Source organism: Microcebus murinus, chromosome 1 (assembly GCF_040939455.1).
Source record: "Microcebus murinus isolate Inina chromosome 1, M.murinus_Inina_mat1.0, whole genome shotgun sequence".
Lineage (NCBI taxonomy): Eukaryota > Metazoa > Chordata > Mammalia > Primates > Cheirogaleidae > Microcebus > Microcebus murinus.
This window is the reverse complement of record NC_134104.1, coordinates 10,712,027-10,736,462: the sequence shown is the minus strand read 5'-3', so window position 1 is coordinate 10,736,462 and position 24,436 is coordinate 10,712,027. Positions and strand designations below refer to the sequence as shown.

Below are 24,436 nucleotides of genomic sequence, written 5' to 3'. Positions count from 1 at the left end.
TTTGCAGAGTTAGTGCTGCGTCATTTCTTGACTTCTTTCCTAAAGCTGAAGGCTATCTTCCTAAATCTTTTCTCTGCCTGGGGTTGACCACAGTTCATGCAGGTGAACTGATAATATCAGGCTAGGTTTCTGGCTGTTTTTAGAGGTATACAAGTTAATTACCTAGAAATAAAGGTGAGAGTGGTAAATTAGTGCACTTTCTTGACTTAAGACTAAGTGTGATATCAGTTTTTTTTTTTTTTTTTGAGACAGAGTTTCGCTTTGTTGCCCAGGTTAGAGTGAGTGCCATGGGTCAGCCTAGCTCACAGCAACCTCAAACTCCTGGGCTCAAGCAATCCTCCTGCCTCAGCCTCCCGAGTAGCTGGGACTACAGGCATGTGCCACCATGCCCAGCTAATTTTTTCTATATATATTAGTTGGCCAATTAATTTCTTTCTATTTTAGTAGAGACGTTGTCTCGCTCTTGCTCAGGCTGGTTTTGAACTCCTGACCTCAAGCAATCTGCCCACCTGGGCCTCCCAGAGTGCTAGGATTACAGGTGTGAGCCATCACGCCCGGACTGATATCAGTTCTTATGTTACAACATGGAAGTTTAATGTTTTCCTTTAAGTATGCATGTAGTTCATAATGTGTTAAAACTTCAGTTTTTATTTCGAAGAAACCTTTTAGATCATATCTTCTTTAGTGACTGTATACATTCACATAACACAGGTGACAGCATTTTGTTCTTTTTTTACTTGGTTCATTCCATTTTTTTCATGTGACAAAGTAAGTGCTTACAATTATTTGAAAACTTTCAATGTTTTTCCATCATTTATTAATTTATATTTGAGAGTACTGAGAAGTTTGAGTTGAAAATAGGCTAAACTTACACAATCTCATTATTAATTAAGCTGTCAATCTTTTTTTTTTTTTTTTTTTTTGAGACAGAGTTTTCGCTTTGTTGCCCAGACTAGAGTGAGTGCCATGGCGTCAGCCTAGCTCATAGCAACCTCAAACTCCTGGCTCAAGCAATCCTCCTGCCTCAGCCTCCCGAGTAGCTGGGACTACAGGCATTTGCCACCATGCCCGGCTAATTTTTTGTATATATATTAGTTGGCCAATTAATTTCTTTCTATTTTATAGTAGAGACAGGGTCTCGCTCTTGCTCAGGCTGGTTTCGAACTCCTGACCTCGAGCAATCCACCCGCCTCGGCCTCCCAGAGAGCTAGGATTACAGGCGTGAGCCACCGCGCCCGGCCTAAGCTGTCAATCTTGAAATTATTCTGTAATTCATATTTAAAATAAAATTTTGATTTGAAATGCTCTTCTCTCACTCAATGGCTCTGAAAATTATTGTTATTTGGTTTTAAATTATATGCTTTTTTCAGGAAATACTCTTTCAGCTTTCAGTATCTCAATACAATGTTTTATTCTTAATGACCCACGTGAAATGGAACCTTCTAGAAGAAATAAAGTCCCTCACTTACTTTATTCAAGCTTTATGAATAGCTGTCCCATCTGCAGCTATAGTACTTTACAATTCGATTTTTCAAAACAAATTAGACAAACTATATATAATGACTTTTCAGATGTTACTTTGTAGTTGGTCTAGAAGTAGAAGTAAGAGCTTCAAAGAGGAGAGTATTAATTCCATTTCTCTCTTAAACAGGAATTCCTTTCCTGTCTCTCTTATTGCTACCCCTCATTTTTCTCCTTTGTATTGTAGCTAGGTTTTGGTTTATTGCTCCCTGATGAATTCTCTCCTATCACAAATATTAAAGTAAGGGTGACTTAGGGCTAAGGTTAAGATCTGTTTACTGAAACTCTCTAGGCTAGCTACCCTGACATCTCTCTTTGTGGAAAGTAAGCAGGAGTAAAGAGACAAATCCTCTGAAATACCAGTGAGTGTTGCCAAGTGATATGCTGACAGCTGGACCTGACAATGATTGCTAGACACTGATTATTCCTGACTTTCTCCTTCTCATCGCTCATCCCCTGCCAGTACTCCCGCCAACACAGCAAGAAAAATTCTGGGAGAAATATGGTTCCCTGTTTAGAGGACAACTTGAGTGATCACTACAGTTTTTCAGATAGAACGTTGATAATGTCTCTGAATTTTTTCAGTCTTATTAATATGCTTCTCCTTTTTATCAGGTTGTTTATTCTTCATGCAGTTTTAAAATCCTGCTTGTGATCAAGCTGCATATCCCTTTTAGGTCATCTTATTCTACTTAAAATAGGAGCCCGCGTAGAAGACACATTTAAAGCTCAGGACTTCAGACATAACAATAGGGCATTGATCATGTTTGCTATATGTTTGGGATTTGTCAGTTCCTTTGTCCGTTTATTGTCTGGCTTTCAGTACCTTTTCTCTGTGTTTCAAAAAAGCTTTGTGTACCTCCTGCCTTTATGTGTAATCTTACAGGGCAATTTTCTGCTTTTTGTTCATTCCTGCTCAAACAGTCATCACAAGAGTGGAATTTGGTATAAGATTCACTTATAGAACAGGGCTATAGACTCTTCTAGTTGGTTTTCATTTATTGCAGACTTTTCTTTTTAAATAAGAAAAAAAAAATCCTTGAATTTTTAAGAATGTTTTTTGATTTTGAACTTTTAGAGATGCAAACTCTCCAAAAGGAAAATATGTGGGGACAGTATTTTTTTGTGATTTATTTTATTTTTTGTTCTACATCAAGAATAAATACACAGAATAATAGCCTAACCCAGACCCACACAACTTTCAAATATCAGATAATATCATGATATGGATAAAGTATTTTAGAGATTTTTTATGTTACTGAGGATATTTTTATATCCTTAGGATATTTAAAATATACATTTATTTTCATTTTCCCCCACATTTGGGCACTTTTGGGCGTTCGTTTCTTTCCCTTCAATGTTTCATTGATGCCAAATTTCTATCAATTTTAAGTTTCTATTCTGTACTTGTTATCCTATAGGTTCTTTAAGCTAAAATTAAACCTTTTGAGCAACTTTGAAAGAAAATTTAAAAACTGTTTCTTTTTAAGAGATAAGTTTTGTACCTTAGTACCATGAAAATCTATTTGAAATAAATGAGTCTGAAGATTGGGAAGGGGCACCATGAAGTGGGCTTAGACAACAGAAGTGTTAAAATGCAAGCCTACAGTGAATTGTATTTTAAATATGAGGAATAACAGGTCCCTGTTATCCTTATTCCCTGCTTTCTAATACCTTCTGTCCATCTTGCCTTTTTGGGGGGCTTGAGGGACACGAACTTAGTTGTCTATATTCTAGAACTGCTGGAACACTGTAAATTGTAGGAGGGAGAATGTGAGCCTAATTCACTTATAAATGTCCCATTATGTACAAAATACCTTTTCTACCAAGGGTAGGTTCTTAGTTCTTGAGACTAGTGGTTCTTTGGTTGTGACTCCAGCAACATAGATAGGTGGTGTCTTACCCTGGGCTTCTGCTCTTCCCTTCTGTAACCTTTGCTTGTTGCTACTTGTTGGAACCCAGTTTATTTATTTATATAAGAGGATTATAAGATTTTTGTGAGGGAATGGTCAGTAATTAAATGCAAAACAGATAATGTATGTTCATGATCTTGTATTTTTTTAGGCCGGTAAGCCTAGATAGTGCTGTTTTGATATATTAGAAATCTGCTAATCTGAACTACATAATTGTTGAAGATTCTTTTTTCTGTGAATAAGTATATGTTTGAATTACCTGTTTCATCATGTATACTTGTTTTTTAAATATGCTTTTCCCCCTTTAATTAAAAAAATTAAAAATTTTTCAAACCTTTAGGAAAGTTTAAAGAATAGCACAATGATGTATTTGTTTTTAAAGAGTAATTATACAGTTTAATGATTTGATGTAAAGTTTAAAGTTTTTAATTATGCCAATAATTTACACTTTGGAAAGTTTACTACTCATGAGTAAATTTTGCCTTTTTAAAACTGCTAAATTTAGTATTTATGTGGTAGAAACCAGAATCTCTAATTGTATATATTTTGGGTTTTATTTTGATTTTTTTGAAATTGTATCATCTTTTTTGAATAATCTCTCTGTATTTATGACAGCAAAACGTTGGAAATCAAATAACAAACCTGTTTCAATATAATATTTTGTCATGCAAAATGTTGTTTTAATAAATACTGTTTATAAGGTGGTCATTCTATTTTATAAATATGCATTTTTAGAGGTCTTCTAATTTAAATGTATCAACATTTGGGATTTTAATGTACATACCAAATTAAGGATTTATTCTTTTGTATTTCTATCATTAGCTTTTCTTTCTGAAGGTAAAATAAAGATTAAAGATTTATCAAACATATTCTAGCTTTGGTTAAAAAAGTCTAACATTGTCCAAAATTTGAAAAAACTGTTTACCTATTTCTTCTTTGCCCAATGTTTAGTCTCTGTGTTTTTCTATTTGTTTGTACATACATACATACAGGATTGTTTACCTCAGTCTAAAAAATTAATATCTAAGTCCAGCAACATGTCTATGAAAGGTTTTAAAAACTTGCCGAAAGCATATATTATTATGTAAAGTGTGCAAAAGAAGGAAACCATTGTATAGTCATTGGAAAAAGATTAAAAGGAAATATAAATAATAAGCTGTTAATAGAAGTTGCCTTCAGATAGTGAAATCATGGATTTTTCCCCACTTCTGTGTTTTCAGTTCTCTAAATTTACCACAATGGTTATCTGTAACCTTTTTCTTTAAAGGTTAAAAATGTGAACACTAGGCATTGCTGTAAACTAGAAATATTCTAAAAGGAAGACAGGATAAATGGTAATTGGGGCAGAGCATATTTGCTTTCTTGGTTGCTGCCTTTCTCTGTATTGTCTCCTGCTTGGGAGAACAACTCCAGACCCTCACCCCAAAAATGTTGCTCTGCTCAGTGCTGATCTTTCTGCACTCCTGGGTAATAGTCCTGCTTCCCGTCTTCCCTCCTTCCCAGGCGGTAGGGCCAGATACCTTGAGAGAAGGCCTTTTCTTGCTTTTCTCTAGGTAGGTTTCTGTGTTTCTGTTTCTTTTCAGTTTAGGTGACCTACATTATGCTTCTGAAATCCTATCATCAGATAGATCTGCCTTCACCCTTTTTTTTTTTTTTTAACTGCTCTAGGATTTCTGTTAGATTTTTAAAGAAATATATGATTTCCAGCTTCCATATCATAAATGCTTACCTTTTAATAAGCTTTCCTTTTATTGTGCAAGTAGAGGCTCTTGGGACTTACATGTCAACATTCTGTTAATCTTATTTTTCCCATTCAGTTTCCTTTCTGGTCTGCTATGACACTTAAAACAGTTTTTTGGTTTCCCTTTCTTTCCTCCTCCTTTTTCTCCCCCAATGTCTTTATTGCATGGGGTAGTATCCCCTACCCCCCGCTTGACCTGGTTGGTTTACAAGGTTAACTGCTTCACAATTATTTTAAGTTCTTTTTCCTTTCCTGAAAATATGAGGTTGTGATCATGGGCGCTAAAACCATAATGACTCCCTCTTCCATCATTTAATAACTATATGGGCTGAGCGCTGTGGCTGACGCCTGTAATTCTAGCACTCTGAGAGGCCGAGGCGGGAGGATCGCTCAAGGTCAGGAGTTCAAAACCAGCCTGAGCAAGAGCAAGACCCCATCTCTACTCAAATAGAAATTAATTGGCCAACTAAAAATATATAGAAAAAATTAGCCAGTCATGGTGGCGCATGCCTGTAGTCCCAGCTACTCGGGAGGCTGAGGCAGTAGGGTCGCCTGGACCCAGGAATTTGAGGTTGCTGTGAGCTAAGCTGACACCATGACACTCACTCCATCCTGGGAAACAAAGTGAGACTCTGTCTCAAAAAAAAAAAAAAAAAAAAAGCTATATGAACTGTGTCTTAGTTTCCACATCCGTAAGATGGAATACTAATATTATCTAACCCATATGGTTGTTAATAGGATTAAATTGGCTAATACAGGTTAAGTATAGTAGTAAGTGCTTGCAGTTTTTGGTATTATTAGCTGCTTACGTATCTCTGTCCTCCATCTCTTGCCACAAACACACACACAGAGAAAAACATTCACTTTTTGATGTGTATTCTCCATTCCCTATTTAATTGTAAAGTCCTCTCTATTAAGGATCATGCCAGTAAATCCTCACCGAAGCTGCCTCCATTATTTTGGCATAATGTAGACCATTATCTCTGATTCTAGGAGTAGAACTTTAAGTTGTCATTTGAATGAGATAAGGACCTAGAAATCAGCTTTTAAGACAATCTTAAAATGCTTTAATGAGGAGATAAAAAATCCCTGAAACCAGCCTGTTGTTTATATAATATATTGGATCAATATAGCCTTGTATGCACATGGAAATAAAAACTTTTCCCGAGTAGGTTAATAAGACCTAAGAAAGATGTAAAGGTTTATTTTCAAGTAGGCTCTAAACAGAATTGATAATCTGATTATAAAGAAGAATATGAAAGATATTTATTGTACTAATGTTCTGACTTGAAAGTTAAAATCTACATTTTTTTCAATTATTAACATTTGTAAATTTTGCTAAATTTAAAAGGATTTATGTTATAGAAGTTTAGATGGGGCCGGGCGCTGTGGCTCACGCCTGTAATCCTAGCTCTTGGGAGGCCGAGGCGGGCGGATTGCTCAAGGTCAGGAGTTCGAAACCAGCCTGAGCAAGAGCGAGACCCCGTCTCTACTATAAATAGAAAGAAATTAATTGGCCAACTGATATATATATAAAAAATTAGCCGGGCATGGTGGCACATGCCTGTAGTCCCAGCTACCCGGGAGGCTGAGGCAGAAGGATCACTCGAGCCCAGGAGTTTGAGGTTGCTGTGAGCTAGGCTGACGCCATGGCACTCACTCCAGCCTGGGCAACAAAGCGAGACTCTGTCTCAAAAAAAAAAAAAAAAAAAGAAGTTTAGATGGAAAGGCCTTAATAAAATATCCAGTCAAATACTCTTACAGTAGAGATAGAGTCACTGGAGTTGACAACTCTCCTATCATTCTAAATTTGTGTTTCATATTTTTATTTAATGTTACTTATGTATTTTTCTCATACAAATCAAACACTGATCTGTGAAGTTTTATATCCAGTCTTCTGTTATATTTGAATTTTGTTCATATACTTAAAGAATACTTTGATATTCATGTGTTTTTTCACTTAATTTGCATGAAGATATATGCAGAATTTGTTCTGTGTTTCAAACTCCTGGGCTCAAGTGACCCTCCAGTCTCAGCCTCCTGAGTATTATATTTAGGACTACGTATAGCCACCATGCCTGGCTAATTTTTCCTATATTTTTGTAGAGACCAGATCTCCCTGTATTGGTTAGGTTGGTCTCAAACTCCTACCCTCAAACAATCCTCTTGCCTTGGCCTTGTGAAATGCTGGGATTATAGGCGTAAGCCACCATACCTGGCCACTTCGTGATGTTTTAAAGAAAGAAATTAATTGGCCAACTAAAAATATATAGAAAAAAAATTACCTGGGCATGTTGGCACATGCCTGTAGTCCCAGCTACTTGGGAGGCTGAGGCAGAAGGATTGCTTGAGCCCAGGAGTTTGAGGTTGCCGTGAGCTAATCAGACACCACAGCACTCTAGTTCGGGCAACACAGTGAGACTCTGTCTCAAAAATAAAAAAATAAAAACTGATTCACAGGCCTCCAGTTGAAAATGATACCTTGACCACACGTGTTTTCTCTTCTCCATCCCTTAAGTCTGCCATAACCACAAAGGAAGCATAAAAAGATGTTAACTCATAAGGAAAAAAATAACAATAGAGAAGACAAAAGAAATTAACAATTTTTTTTGTGAAACAGAAAGTGAATGGAGGAGTGGTAACCGAGTTCACAAAGGAAGATACAGCCTAAGTACCTACACAGTTTGATAAACAGGAGATACAAGTTGGCTGGCCCTAGCAGTATCTTGAGAGGCTTCTAGGTACTTGGAGGCTCCAGGCATTTCCAAAGGCAGAAGTCAGTTTTGTAGCCCCAAATGGGAATTCTTTAAAAGTCTATATCCAGATCTTTTGGATCTTCCTCTCCTAAACCCCAGGAGACAGATGACTCCTTCAGTCCTTTTCCTTCTGGGGAGATGAGAGGAGCACTAGAATCAGAGGTGCTTGCTTCAGACTAGAGAGCAGAGGCATGACACTGAAAATGAAGGGGTCATGATCAAATCTGCACACTGAAGTGTGGGGTCTTACCACCTTCTCCCTTCTGCACTCCTCCCCAAGCCAGCACCTAGATGAGTTGTTCCCTCTCACCTCACCCAACATTTCTTTCTCACTGGCTTCAGTGAAAAAACACCTGAATCATCCTGAACCTGGAGGTCTCCCAGTGAAAAGGCAACTCAGTATACCTGATTGTCTCACAGAGAAGCCCATCAGTTTGCCATTTTTTAGTGCCTCACTCTTAAATATGAAGGAGCATCCAGGGATCACTGATGATGTAAGCAAAGCCTCAGAAGTCAAAGAGAGACACCAAACCAGTCCAGCAGCCAACAAACAAAAAGAAACTTGAGAGGAATCAAAAGATGCAAGAAACAGAAGAAAACTAAAATGTAAAATGAACAAAAAAACAGAAGAAGTTGAAGTGTCTATTAAAAAAAAAAGGACAGATTACTAGGAATGTAGTAGAAAATAAGAAAGTGCTTTTGGAAATTTAAAAATATGATAGTTGGAAAAAATTCCATGGAGAGATTGGGAAATGAAATTGATGTTTATTGGAGACTGTCTTGTCTTTTAATCTAAATTTATCTAAAATTTTTAATCTGTATTTAGTACCCATTTTTAATCATGTACATTTACTGATTTGTTAAAATTAAACACAAGGAAAAATATTCATTAAATCTAGATTTTTTTTTTTAGTTGGGGAAGAGGACTTTGTTCACATTGGCTGTTCATGAACAAATAATGCCTGATGGGGATTTTTTCAGCATTAGATTTGTGTTTGGCATTCTGGGCAGACAGTAGTGTAATATGCATTGTTTACAGCCTTTTTCAAAATCTTTAAGCAGCAATTCACACAGTGTTTTTCATAGGTGGAACACAGGCTGTGAAATTAGCTGCCTGCCTCAAGTCGCAACTTGTTCATTAAATGAGTGGTATTGCTCCTGGCACTTACCCTTTCTGATTCCCATTTTCTTCATCTGTGATATGGGGTGGTTATAATAGTAACCTATCTCATAGGGCTGTGATTGTGATTAAAAGAGATAAGACCTATCTAGTACTATAAGTACCGTACACTAAGTGCACAATGAAGAGAAGCAGTTATTATAAACATCAAGTAGATGGACTGGTATATATGGATGGTTAAGAAAAAGGTACAGTCAGCCCACCATATCCATAGGTTCCTCCTCCATGAATTCCATCAACCACGACCAAAAATGTTTGGGAAAAAAAATTGCACCTGTACTAAACATACAGACTTTTTCCCTTGACGTTATTCTCTAAACAATATAGTATAACAACTATTTGCGTTGCATTTACATTGTGCTAGGTATTATAAGTAATCTAGAGATGATTTAAAGTATGTAAGAGAACGTGTGTAGATTATATGCAAATACTGTGCCATTTTTTATCAGGACTTGAGCATCCTTGGATTTTTATATCCATGGGAGGTCCTGAAACTCATACCCTGGGATACCCAGGGACAACTGTATTTAAAAAGTAACATTTACAACATTGATGCTATAGTAAGCAGGTGGTCATGACTCACTAAACTAAAAGCTTTTTGTTGCCAGTTTTTCATCAGCATTCTTCAGTGCCCATCATTGTATCTGGCACTAAAAACTATACAGAGAATGAATAAATGAATGAACCCCTTAATTGTAACTTTTCACTTGTAGCACTATCCTCTAGCTCTAGTATTGGTCTTGTGGTAATTAAAGACAGCATGTTAGTGTGTTTATAAGTATACAGGAGTGAAGTTTTCATAAACTTAAATGTTGCATTTCAATTACAGGCATCAATTAGCAAGGTAAAAGTAACAGAACCATGGCTCAGTTTCCAACACCTTTTGGTGGTAAGTTTTCAAAAATTTCCCCTTTTCAAATATACTTTGGAACCAGATTTTTAAAACTTGGTATTATGGCAAATTGTAAATAAAAAAGTAAAGTGAATGATATAATCAACTCTCATGGACTCCATCGTATAGTTTCAGTAATATCAACTCATGGCCAATATTGTTTCATCTGGATTCTTTTGAGGCACCTCCCAGCCATCTTATTTTTTCTTCCATAAATATTTTAGTATGTTTAAAGAAAACTACTACATTATGATGCCTATAAAATTTCCAGTATATCTAGTCCATGTTAAAATTTCCCTGATGGTCTCTAGAAATATTTGTTATGGAATGTTCAAATTGGATCTAAATAAGGGTCATATGTTGCAAATAGTTCATGTGTCTCCTAAGTCTTCTTACTATGAAGAACCCTCCACCTCCTTATTTTCTTTGCAATTTATTTGTTCAAGTGACTAAGTGGTTTATACTTTTTCAAAGCCCAGATTTGAAGCATGCCCTTTTTGGTTTGTTTTACTTTAGTCTATCTGTTTGAAACATATCAGTCTGCATAAAATGTATTTATCAGGTAATTTTTCCTAACCTTACTAGGAAATTGTTAAATGTTCTTGCTTACAGGCCAAGTATTTTTTAACAAAAGAGAGCGTAGCATATTAACAGATTACTCTTGGCAGCTGTCTAATCTAGTTGTCATGAAGAGAGTTAGGAGGCACAAAGCACCATCCTCTGATCCTATCTGTAAAAGTCTCTGTGGGATTCCAGTGCAGAGATCTGCAGACTTTTCAAAATCATTATTCTGTTTTATTTTGTGGTGGGGTTTTTTGTTGTTGTTGTTGTTGTCCCCTTTCTTAATTCCTATACAAATTTTGGTTTTTGGTTTTCCTTTTGTTTATATTTCCAGGGATGAATTCTGACAGGGCAATGAAAATCCTTTCTAGAAATTGCAGGACTGTAAGGCCTGTGAGGCAAGGGGTCATGTCTGCCTCCGGCACCATTTTATCCCTATAGTAAATATTTTTCTTATTTACTGTGACTGACTGGATTCTCACTTTACCTGTCGTGTCACACCAGACCCCATAGAGAAGAGAAATACAGTGTTGAGACATTCTGCTGTGTGCAGGGCACACTCACATTTTGTGTGAAACATGCATACTGTGTGTTCCCACCTTTTTGGAAAGTGTCTGGACTTTTTTTTTTTTTTTTTTTTTTTTTGAGACAGAGTCTCACTTTGTTGCCCAGGCTAGAGTGAGTGCCGTGGCATCAGCCTAGCTCACAGCAACCTCCAACTCCTGGGCTGAAGCAATCCTCCTGCCTCAGCCTCCCGAGTAGCTGGGACTACAGGCATGCGCCACCACGCCCGGCTAATTTTTTCTATATATGTATTAGTTGGCCAATTAATTTCTTTCTATTTATAGTAGAGACGGGGTCTCGCTCTTGCTCAGGCTGGTTTCGAACTCCTGACCTCGAGCAATCTGCCCGCCTCAGCCTCCCAGAGTGCTAGGATTACAGGTGTGAGCCACCGTGCCCGGCCAGTGTCTGGACTTTTGAAAGCTTTTTGTGTATGTAATCTAGAATTATTTTGGTGAGTTTGTTTGAGGAGACCTAGGACTAAAGGAAGGAAGATCTCAGTAGTGAGTGGACATTTGGCCAGTCTAAGAGCTGAAGGAGAACCTCAATCCCATGCTCTTCAGCCATTACTTTTCATCAGGATGCCCATTTTTAAAAATAGCTTTAGTGAGGTATAATTTACATAGCAGAAAATTTACCAGTTTTAACTGTACAATTCAATGATTTTTAGTAAGTTTGCAGAGTTGTACAACCATCACCACAACCCAGTATTTGTATATTTTTATCACCTCAAAAAGATTTTCATGGAATCACACAAGATACTAATTGTGAGGCTCAGCTACTTCTTTCCTAACTTTCATCTGTGTCATTTAAGGCACCTAAGAGTGCAGTTTTGAGTTAATGTTAACTTAGTCTTTTGCTTAGGTTTGTGTAAGTAAATTATTAACTCACATGTCTTCATATAATCCTGCTAATTATAGGATTGTAGGGTTCCTTTCTCTCTCTATTTCTCTCTCTCTCTTTCTATTACTTTCTTTGTCATGATTTACTCTTAATTTTCTAACTTTATATGCATAATTTCTAAGGACAAACAGATGCTAATTTATCAAATGATTTATAACACATGGACAGTATCTTGAAGTGCTGTAGAAATAGTGTGTGAGAGCACTTTGTTTTTCTTTTGTCGCTGAATAATTTGTCTTTTCTTTGGATTATAGGCAGCCTGGATATCTGGGCCATAACTGTAGAGGAAAGAGCGAAGCATGATCAGCAGTTCCATAGTTTAAAGCCAATATCTGGATTTATTACTGGTAATTGGAGTCAGTATTTTTACATTTTTACTTATCAGTAGTGCATAGTTCTGTGGAAAATCTATTACACATAGCTAAGGTGGGCACATACCACCAAGAGAAAATTTTACCTATTTTGCCATAACTTTGAGTCTGTATTTTTACAATTCCTTTTCATATGATATATTCATACCTTGTTTGCAATTGTCAGTGCATGTCAAGCCACTTATTTAGGGCATATCATTGATGGAAGTTGATTAAGATCAAAGGACCACATTGTTTAGGTAATGTAGGATTAGACTGTGTGACCCTTCAGCTAAAATACTTGCTTAATTCTGGTCTTGAACTGATTTGGGAAACTGTTCAGTAAATTAACAGTTCTAAGCACTTTGGGAAAAAAAGGATTATTTTCGCTGCTGTTTCCCTAAAGTTCCTTTTGTACTTTACTTTTTTTTTCTTTTCCTGAGACAGAGCCTCACTCTGTTACCTGGGTTACAGTGCTATGGCATCAGCCTAGCTCACAGCAACCTCAAACTCCTGGGCTCAAGTGATCTTCCTGCCTAGCCTCCCCAGTAACTGGAACTAAAGGGGTACACCACCTTGCCCAGCTAATTTTTTTTATTTTTAGTAGAGATGAGGTCTCCCTCTTGCTCAGGCTCGTCTTGAACTCCTGACCTCAGGCAATCCTCCTGCCTCAGCCTCCCAGAGTGTGTATTTTGCCTTTTTAATTATTTCCCATTCAGTCACTCTTCAGGAATTCACTTTAGAAAAAATGGGGTTTAGATTTCCTAGGAAATTACTTTTGCATGTATTTGTGTCATAGTTCTCTTTACTTTATTAGTTCTTTATCATTGATATGATTCTTTTAAAATCATTGTTAATTATTCTCCATAAATATATCAAAAGGACCCAGAATTTGGAATAAAAGTATTGAGAATGGCAAAGAACTTTTTTTTTTTTTTTTAAATAAAGAGGAAGTGTGGGTTATCAGTTTCCTGAGGATTCTTGTGAATGTGCTATGGCATAATGGGTAGCCATTAACTTCTGAGTTAATAGCAGATTAATTAAAGTAGGCAATCCATCCCAGCAAGTCATTGTCCCTTTTTGAAATGATTTCTAAAAGTGTTACATTCTAAAGTCAGTGCTGATGGACTCATTTTACTATTGCTTATAAGCTTACCATTTGATTTTTGTTATATATTCAAATTGATATTTATAGGATTACTAGTCTATTTCTTAATTTTGTAATTTTGCTATGAGAAGAATTCTGTCAGCTATTCTGAAACTTTTTCCATTTAATTTACAGGTGATCAAGCTAGAAACTTTTTTTTTCAATCTGGGTTACCTCAACCTGTTTTAGCACAGATATGGTAAGTTGGAATTTTACATAAGCAGAAGGTAAAATTAAATATTAGCCAGTTCTATTTGGTAATATGATTTCTTATACTACAGAAGAAGAATATATATTTTTAGCCCGAAATACTCTGTTACTTCTTACAAGAGAAATACTTCTGAAAAATGCCTTTCTAATATGGACCTAAAAAAAAAGAAAGTAGTGCCATTGAATGATATAACTCTGTCAAAGTTGAATTTGAATTTCCAGTTGAGACATTTAAATTTTGATATTTTCTCACCAGTTTGTTTTGGCGTCATCCACATTACCCAGACTCATTTGAATGTCCACATTTCTTGCTTTATAACAGAATGGTTCTTTATCTTTCATTGACTGAAGAATAAAAGGAAAAGAAAATATTTGAAAGTTAGTGTATGACTAATGCATAATAGATATTGTTAAAGTCATTGTCAGAAATAGGTGTCAATATTTTGAAGCCACAGGAAAGAAAGAGTAAAAATACAGTTTTTGATTCTAGGATCATGGCTTTGGGGAGTCATGGTGAATTCTGCTGTCCTATAAGAAGCTTGATTTTTCTCATGAAGTATGCTTGATACTTCATTCATTTTCCTGAGTTTATTCGTGTTATGGAGGCAGCTCATTTTTTTTTTTTTTTTTTTTGAGACGTATCTCGCTTTGTCATCCAGGCTGGAGTGCAGTGGCCTGATCATAGCTCACTGTAACCTTGAATTCCTGGTCTCAAGTGATCCTCCTGCCTCAGCCTCCCAAAGTACTGAGATTACAGGCGTGAGCCAAAAAGCCCTGGCCTCCAGCACCACTTTCTGTCTCTCTGATTTGGAACATACATTTGCCCTCTTAGACCTCAGTTCTCTACAAGATGGGAATGCTTATAGTTTCATTACAGAGTTGTTTAGAGGATTCACAGAAAATCTATACATAAAGGAATTAGTATGGGACCTGGCACATAATAGGCCCTCAAAACGAAACCCAAAAAAGGTAGTTATTATTGTCTGCAGGGGTGGGTATTCCACATAACAAATTTTCCAACTAATTATTAATACTTGTTTTCTTAAATGGCCAACCTCTTTTATTTATATTAGGTCATTAAGTATGAAATGTCATCTGATTTTGAATCAAAAGTATAGTTTATTATATCTCAAACAAGAAGCAGTATAAGCTGGGCGCGGTGGCTCACGCCTGTAATCCTAGCTCTCTGGGAGGCTGAGGCGCGTGGATTGCTCAAGGTCAGGAGTTCGAAACCAGCCTGAGCAAGAGCGAGACCCTGTCTCTACTATAAATAGAAAGAAATTAATTGGCCAACTAACATATATATATATATATAAAAACTAGCCGGGCATGGTGGCGCATGCCTGTAGTCCCAGCTACGTGGGAGACTGAGGCAGGAGGATTGCTTGAGCCCAGGAATTTGAGGTTGCTGTGAGCTAGACTGACGCCATGGCACTCACTCTAGCCTAGGCAACAGAGTGAGACTCTGTCTCAAAAAAAAAAAAAAAAAGAAGCAGTATAGTCAATCAAAATATGCACCTAAACTATTGACACAGTTTTGCCATCTTAATAATAACTTGTTTATGCCAGCATCAAAGAAGCCTGGAGAGTGAGTGGTGATGAAATTGAGAAAGGCATTTTCCACAGCTTGTTGAGAATTGCATATTTTTCCTTGCAAGAAATAGTCCAAAGCCTGGAAGAAGTGGCAGTCAGTTGTTGCAAGGTCTGGTGAATACTGTAGATGACAGAGAGTTTCTAAGTCCAGCTGCTGTGGTTTGAACAGGATTGTTTGTGAGACATGTGGTCTTGCAAGCAGATTGACCTGTCTCTGTTGACCAGTCTCACCTGCTTAATTGCAAGCATCCTCATCATTTCATTTAACTGGCTGCAATGGACATCTTCTAATCAAATGACCAGGTTTCATGAAGCTGTAGAGGATAATACCAGCGCTGGACTACCAAACAGACACCATTAACTTTTGTTGATGACTATTCAGCTTTGGACTGTTTCAACACTTCATCTTTATCCAACCATCATTCTGAATGTATGCAGTTGTCAAAAAGAATCCATTTTTCATCACACATCACAACACAGTGTAGAAATGGTTCACCTTTCTGTCATGACAGCAAAGGAAGGCAAGCTTGGACACAATTTCTCTTCTGATGCTCGTTTAATTCATGACGAATCAATCTATCTAGCTTCTTTACCTTGCCCATTTGTTCCAAATGTCCAATATTGTTGGAATTATAACATCAAACCTTGCTGCTAATTCACATGTAGGTTGAGATGGATTGGCTTCCACTACAGCTTTCAGCTCTTAATTATCAACCTTGGTCTCTGGTCACCCATGTGGCTCATTTTCAAGATTAAAGTCACCGGAACGAGACTTCTTCAACCATCTGTGTACTGTGTGTTCATTAGCCACATCGTTCCCAAACACTTCGTTGATGTTTTGAGCTGTCTGCACAGTATTGGTTCCACAACAGGACTCATACTCAAAACTAACTTGAATTTTTGACTTATCCATGGTTTCACAAAAATCGCTCCAAAATAAACTGAAAGATAATGACAAGCCCAATTGTGGATCTGAAAGACTGAGGATATACCTTCACAATGAAAATAAAACAAGACTTGTTAAAGTGAAATGTCAGAGATATCAACTGTCAAACTTAGTACTTAAGGAAATCAGAAATTTTATACTTAATATCCTAATTTTATGGAAATTAATAAAGGTCAATATAGCTTATTATTTTCATGAAGACTGTATAGGACAGAATCTAAGCTTTTCTTGATTGTGTTCTCATTATGAAAAATCATTGACTATGTTCTGAAATAGCAAAACTTTCATGGGATATGCGATGTGTGTGTGTGTGTGTGTGTGTGTGTGTGTGTGTGTGTGTTCGGATGTATTTGCATTGAAACAGAATGATACCAGATTCCTGTGCTTTTTTGGGTGTCTGCTTTATTTTCTTTTTCCTGGTTGTCAGCATATTGGCTGCCAGATTGCCTCTTTCAACTAGTGAGCTTGCTTCTATGAAGCCATTCTAGTTCTAACTTCTGACCTGCTAGGGCTTGAAAAATAAGATAACCAAGTGGTATTGGAATTACTTTTAAAATAAAGTAATAGGCTCTGAGGAAAAAAAAGAGCATGTGAGCAAGAATTCATGCACATGTGAGCACAGGACCACTGTTGCAAGAGACTTGTGCACCTGTTTTAACAAGCTGCATTTGCTCTGAATCTTGGTACATGATTGGTTGTAGACCATCGTCAAGACTTCTCACTAGAACCTTGTTTCCCAGACTTAACTTCCTCCATGAATTGTGCTTTTTTATTGTATTCCCAATTTTTGAAGATTCATTTAGGAAGCAGTCTTATGATGACTACTCTGCTGCAGTAAAACCTCACTCTACATTTATTCATTCAACCTTGAAAAAATATTTATCTGATGTCTACTATGGGCCAGTAACTTTTGTTGGTGCTGGGAATACAGCAACAGAGAAAATAGACAAAATCAGCAGGTTTCATTGACATTACAGTCCAGTGGAAGGAGACAGTTAATAGCAGCAGAAAAATTGTCATGGTAATAAATACTATGGAGAAAAGAAAGTATTATCTAATGAATTTCACTTTTTTCTATTAAGACAATTTTCCAAACATTTACCTGAATGGCCCAAAGTCATTTTTGCTAATTTATTTTTATTATGAAAATTTTTGTTAACACTAAAAATGATGATTTGGCAGTCTTAAGTTGAATCAGAAGTTTTCTTTGTCTTGAATTTTATTCTAACCTTTTACTAAATATATTTTGTGATTACATATTTTATTTTTATCAAGAATTGCTATTAGGAACAAACAAAAATAAAAAAACTCTTATAAGTATCTTTTCCCAAAAGAAATTTATTTGAAGAGTCATTTAAAATTTTATGAACCACAGATGTCCCACTCAGATGATGGAATAATTTAGTATAAAGTATGAGCAAGACCTTTCAGCCTAGCTTTGATACTAATTCACATAGTAACCTTGGACAATAATATATGGGTTCCTCAAGACTGGGTTTAACAGCTGATCTATCTAAACAATTTCCTCTCCTTCTCATACTAAACTTATGTTCTTATGTGGTTTTTCTGGTAAGTTCCCAGCGTGGGCCCTTGCTCCTTTTGGTAGAGAGAGGAATGGGTTTGATTCTGAAATTTTATGTATCCTGTTCCGTATGTATTATGTACCTATGTCAATCATCTGGGGAAGTCTTGGATTGAGAATTGGGAACTGTTTCTCGAGTCTCTCTCCCTCTCTCTCTCTCCCTCCCTCTCCCTCTTTCCCTCTCCTATCTCTCTCTTTCTCTCTCTGTCTCTCTCTTTCTGCCTTTCTTTGTTCTGGACTTCATTTCAAATATATGAGTGATATGGACTGATGGAGACTGTATGATAGAAACCTTTAATGTTTCATTTCCATGTAGAAACTATATTCCAGTTAACCAATTTAAGAACTTTGAGCTGTAGCCTGTCAATACTTTGGGGACTACTTGTCTCTCCAGCCTGATTTCCACTTAAGGATACAGGAAAACCTTAGTCCTCAGGATTGGTTCAAGTCATGTGTACAATGCCAAATTATAACAGTGGCCAAAGGTGATACATCTCCCTAGAAATTGTCTTACTAATAAAGAACTGGAAGGAAACTGGCAAATAGCCTTAGGGCAATTGAAGTGCTTTAAATTGTTTTATCCTTGCCTTAGAGGGGGAGGAGGAGGAAGCAGAGGGCAGACAAGAGCCAGAAGGTACAGAGAAGAAAAAAAGAAAAAAGGGGCCAAGAGGCTAGATAAGGACTTTGGATCCTGAGGAAGGAGGGCCCACAGAAATGGAGAGAAGTGAGGGGCAGGGTGGGAGCACTACCTGGAAATGGGCCCTGAGAGAAAAGAAGGGAGCCAGAGACCCAAAGGCAAAGATTAGAACAGCTTGATGGTCTGGTTCAAAGATGGGGACATGATAGGGCAAACAGCCATGTAACTTGTACTATCTTAGGACACTCACTTCTGAGTTTATATCAGAAGGGCCTACAGCCACCAATAAGATAAATTTGCCAAACTCAATTTACGAAAAGAAAATACAGCCATTTGGACTCGTGGTCCCCTCTCCCATCCTTCTCTTCCTGAGTCTTTACCATCTCTGTTCAGGACACTGAGCATCTGTCTATTCAGCTGCCCAAACCAACACCTGCGAGCCATGCTTGATCTCTTTTCTTTATCCTGCACATCCAACCATCAGCATATAATTTGATTCCGTTTTCAGACTTTATCCTCAATCTGGCCACTTCTTTCTCTCTCCACTGCTCCCATCCTGACCTGTCATCTCCCCTGGGGCCACTGTTTGAGCATCTGGACTGGAATCTCTCACATTTGCCCCTTTAGATTCCATTCTCCAAACAGCTGGAACGATATTTTTAAACAGTAAATCCATTTGAAACTCTCCATTGAGAATAAAATCCAAAGTCATTGCCAAGGCTACAGATCCCAGTATGATCTGGCTCTTGCTTTATTCTCTTCCTGTTTTGCATCAGTCTCTTCCTTAATTTTTTTTTTTTTTTTTTTTTTTTTTTTGAGACAGGGTCTCACTCTATTGCCCTGGGTAGAGTGCAGTGGTGTCATCATAGCTCACTGCAACCTCAAATGATCCTCTTGCCTCAGCCTCATTAGTAGCTGGGACTACGGTCACACCACACCCAGCTAATTTTTCTATTTTTTTGTAGAGATGAGGTCTCAGTTTTGCTCAGGCTGGTCTCAAACTCCTGGCTTCAAGTGACCCCCCCACCCCCACCTTGGCCTCCCAAAGTGATAGGATTACAGGCGTGAGCTCCCAGCCTATTACTCAGTTTCTGCATTCTAGCTACACTGAGTTTCTTTCTATTTAAATGGGCCAGGTTCCTTCTTGCTTCATAGTCATTGCTCTTAGTTTTTCCTCTTCCTGTAATACAGTTCTTCTAGATCCTCACCTAGCTGGTTCATTACCTTTTAGGTTTCTTCATTTAATGTGTCACCTCCCCAGAGAGGTGTTCCCTGAACCACCAAAAGTGGTTCCCTCTGCCTACCTCCTGTCTTCTGTTTCTCTTTACCTTGATAGCACTTATCACCACGTCAAACAATCGGATTTTTCTCTTGTTTAGTGTCTGCTTGCACTAAAACATAAACTATGCGAGGGCAGGAGCCTTGTCTATCTTTTTCACAGTTCTAACTCCAGTTCTTAGATAGTGCCTAGACCTTATTAGGTGCCCTCTCTCCCGCCTCCCCAGCCATTGGTTTTAGAGTGAATGAATGACTGAGCTGGATTCATCTGTGCTGTTGGTTGGTTTTTCTCCAGCTTAGAGGACAGCGAGTGGGATATGAGCAGCCTGTGGCAAGCCTTAGAGGGTGAGGTGGGCTCCTATAGAAATTTGCAGGCATCAGCCCTGGTGCAGTGAATGAAATTGGCCAAGAGGAGCCTAGCCTCTTCTGTTAATCCTGTAATATACAGAAAGTAGTTTCGGAATTGCTACACTCATATCCACTATAAGCCACAAACCTATTAAGTAGAGTTCAAGATTGCTTTGTAATTCTTTTTGTTTTTAAACTGTTTTTAAACTGAGGACATATGTGTTAAAAAGTTACTTGGCTTAGTTTTTTTCCTCCTCCCATGTGGATATGTTATTTATTTAAAATACTATTAGGTATTAGGTTTTGTTTTTATTATTATTTAGTTTAGGTGTCCCTCTTCATTTTGGTGGACTTTATTTTTTGAACTTGTAGCACATTAACAAGGTTCTAAAAACCAAAACTATACAAGAAAGTGTACTCAGACAAGGTCACTCCCTCTCCTAATCCCTTTATACCTATTCTGTCCTATTTTATTAGTTTCCTGTTATCCTTCATTTATTTATTTTTTGTGGAAAAAAGCAGGAACATAATGTGTAATGTGTGTGTATTCATATTTACATTACTTCCTCTTCCTCCATAAATTAAGGGAACGTCTTATAAATGCTCTTTTGTTCTTTGCTTTTTTTCATTTAACAACATATCCTGGAAATCACTCATCATTCCATATAGATCATTCTCATTTTCTTTTTACAGTTACATAGTATTCATTGTGGAGGATATACCATAGTTCATTAAACTCATCTCCTGCATACATGTATTTAGTTTATTTATGATATTCTGCAATTACAAATACAGCAACAAATGAGCTTGTGCATGTGGGTTTTTGTATTACTGGGAGTGTGTCTTCAGGGTAAATTCTTAGATGTTCAGTTACTGGTTCAAAGAGTAAATACATACTTTTCCCTCATTTGGAGTCGCAGCACTTTTCCAACCAACAGTGTATAAGAATGGTGCACAGTTTATTTGTACAAATCAAACACAAATCTTGATTCCTGTGGTTATGCACAGATTTGCCTGTGGTTATGTACAGATTTTAATATAAGGCTTAACATTGTATTTAAAATGACTTTGTTTCAGGAGTCATACATAGCAATTGTTTGACTTACATTGTTTTTAGTGTATTTTTTACTTTGGAAATTAAATAAGTTTAATTTCAATATTGTCAGATTTATAGTCTTTTGGGGGATCATTAGAAACAGATAAACTGGAGAAATAACTATACCTGGGAAATGAAATGGATGGCAGAGAGTTTTGGGGAGAAGCTTTTTTTTTTTAAAAAACAGAATGCCAACTCTTTTGTACTGGGGGATAGAGTGGAGAGCTGAGCTTTGTAGGATTAACAACTGTATTTCCATAAATTTCTTTGAATTTTCATTACCAGGGAGTCCCCACAGTTGGTTTTTTTGGGTTTTTTTGTTTTTTTTGAGACAGAGTCTCACTTTGTCTCCCAGGCTAGAGTGAGTGCCTTGCCATCAGCCTAGCTCACAGCAACCTCAAACTCCTGGGCTCAAGCGATCCTGCTGCCTCAGCCTCCCGAGTAGCTGGGACTACAGGCATGCACCACCATGCCCAGCTAATTTTTTCTATATGTATTAGTTGGCCAATTAATTTCTTTCTATTTATAGTAGAGACGGGGTCTGGCTCTTGCTCAGGCTGGTTTGAACTCCTGACCTGGAGTAATCCTTGTGCCTTGGCCTCCCAGAGTGCTAGGGATTACTAAGCCACTGCAACAGTCCCCCACAGTTGTTTTGTTAATTGAGATCTTTTTTTTTTTTTTTGAGGACCACAAAATTCTCAACCAGATGTTGGGATTGTAGTGAGTGGTTTCAGGTTAAGCCCTTAGAACCTGATGATTACATGTTTCTTCTCCTAACCCGTGGAGGCACTTCAATAAGGTTTATTTAGAAATAGATTCTAATTAAGCCATTACTAGAAAGTCTCTTCTCCCCTAATCCACTTATTATTCCACATTGCATATTTCCGTTTCTCACTAGAAAACACGTTTTTGGGAGAGTGGTGTGGGGAATAGGAAGTGGGAATCTGCCTGATTGATTGATTGGTTGATTTTAGTATGCCTGTTGAGGTTGTTTAGAGGGAATATTTTTTCCCTGAAGGCCATTTGAAATAGTTGACTTTCTTTTTAAAAATACTCAACAAGAGAAGGTAAGTTCATTATTGGATTTTATTTACTTAATTCCCTTTATAAAACCTGGAAGTTGGTGAGGCATGGTAGCGCACACCTGTAATAATAGCATTCTGGGAGGCTGAGGCAGGAGGATCACTTGAGCTCAGTAGTTTGAGACCAGCCTGAGCAAGAGCTGAGACCCTGTCTCTACTAAAAATAGAAAAAATTAGCAGGGTGTCATGGCGTGTGCCTGTAGTCCCAGCTACTAGGGAGGCTGAGGCAGGGGGGTTGCTTGAGCCCAGGAGTTTGAAGTTACTGTGAGCTAGGCTGATGCCACGGGACTCTAGCCTAGGCAAAAGAGTGAAAGTCTGTCTCCAAAAACAAAAGCACAAACCTGGAAGTTAGTACAAAAATAAAGCTACCAGAGACCATTTTCAATTATGAATATAGATGCAAAAAGTCAAAACAAAATCTTAGCAAATAGAATTCCACAATGTATAAAAAGAATAACATACTGGTTCCAATTTAAGTTTATGCCAGGGATGCAAGATTGGTTCTTAATCAAGAAGTTCTATCAACATTTGTCTTTATTTCAGCAGATAAAAAAAAGAAAACTTGTGATCACACCAGCAGGTGTGGATTAGGCATTTGATAAAAAATACAGTAACCCTTTCTAATAAGTAGAAAGGGAACTACTTTTAAATATGTCAGAGCACTTTCAAAAACTAGTGCCAAATATTCTAAACATTGAAATACTAAATCCATTTCATTTAAACTCAGAACTGAGCAGGAAGGCATTCAGTAGTATCTTATTTATTGATTTTTTTCCTGACTGCTACACTATGTGGGATCAGTAATGTCTAGAGGCAGTAAGACCAATGAAAAAGAGGATTGGCATAAATATTGAGAAAAAAAGATAATGCTAATTTTTTGCTAGTTATGTGATTATTTACTTTCTAAATCCAAGATATTTTAGTTTAAAAAAATTAAGATTCACAGAAATTTGGTAGCTCCTATAGTATTTATGGTAAATACAGGATAATTTTTAAAAATTAAAGTTTTTCTCTATGCTGGAAATAAGCACTTAAAAGTGGAAATAGGGAATGTTTCATTTAATACTCTAGCAAAAATGATAAAATTTCTTAGAATACATTTAACAGAAAAAGCATATTATATGAAAAAAAGTAACAGTTTTATTAAAGGAAATATTAATTTGTAGAAGCGATCAAATGGAAAGATACTATTTTCTTTGGTGGGCAGACTGTCACAAATATATCAATTCGCCAGAAATTATTATCTAAATCTAACACAGTTTTTGGATCCCAGTAGGGTTGTTTGTAGAATAGATAAAGTGATCTTAAAATTCACAGGGAAAAAATAAACATCCATGAATAGCCAAGAAAAGTTTTAACAAAACCTTGCCAGTTATCAGAATGTCCCTGAGAGAGCCAACATGATCATATCATTGTCATATGACCTGGGAATTGTTCAGGCAGAATAGATAATCCAGAAATAGATCTCGCTTAATATGAACACTTAATATATGACAAAGATATGTTTTAGTTCAGTGAGAAGAGGATGGAATAAATATTGCTGGAAAAGTGAGGAATCCATGAAATATGGTTGAACTCTGGGATAACATTCCCCGCTCCATGAAAGTATAGTTGGTTTAAAGATTGAAATGTAATAAAATAATACAATCTTAGGAAATCAAGGACTAAACGCCTACAAACTATATAATAAAAGAAATATTGGCCCAAGCATGGTGACTCATGCCTGTAATCCCAGCACTTTGGGTGGCTGAGGGGGAAGGATCACTTGAAGCCAGGAGTTTGAGACCAGTCTGGGCCAAATAGCAAGATGTTATTATCTCTACAAAATTTTTTTTAAAAAACTAAGCTAGGCGTAATGGTGCATGCCTATAGTCCTAGCTACACAGGAGATTGAGGTAGGAGGACCACTTGAGCCCAGGAGTTTAAGGCTACAGTGAGCTATGATCAAACCACTGCACTCCAACCTGGGCAACAGAGTGAGAATCTGTGTCTTAAAAAAAAGAAAAGAAAAGAAATATTTTATATATAAAAATCTAGGCTTCCTATACAGTAAGTATATTATACACAAAATAACAAATATTGAATTTTTTAAAATCTCTGACCAATCTACAGATAAACAGTTAGCATGTTATATACAGT

At 37.0% G+C, this 24,436-nt stretch overlaps 1 protein-coding gene across 8 annotated transcripts in view; it reads left to right on the top strand.

The window, feature by feature from the left end:
• ITSN1 (intersectin 1) overlaps positions 1-24,436 on the top strand; it is a 222,367-nt gene that overhangs the window by 46,282 nt on the left and 151,649 nt on the right. For all 8 annotated transcript variants that reach the window (XM_012747020.3, XM_012747022.3, XM_012747015.3 and 5 more), the window contains exons 2-4: positions 9,941-10,000; positions 12,283-12,375; positions 13,661-13,724. In XM_012747020.3, coding sequence (XP_012602474.1) covers positions 9,973-10,000; positions 12,283-12,375; positions 13,661-13,724 — 185 coding nt within the window. In that variant the 5' untranslated portion in view covers positions 9,941-9,972. The remainder of the gene's footprint in view (positions 1-9,940; positions 10,001-12,282; positions 12,376-13,660; positions 13,725-24,436) is intronic.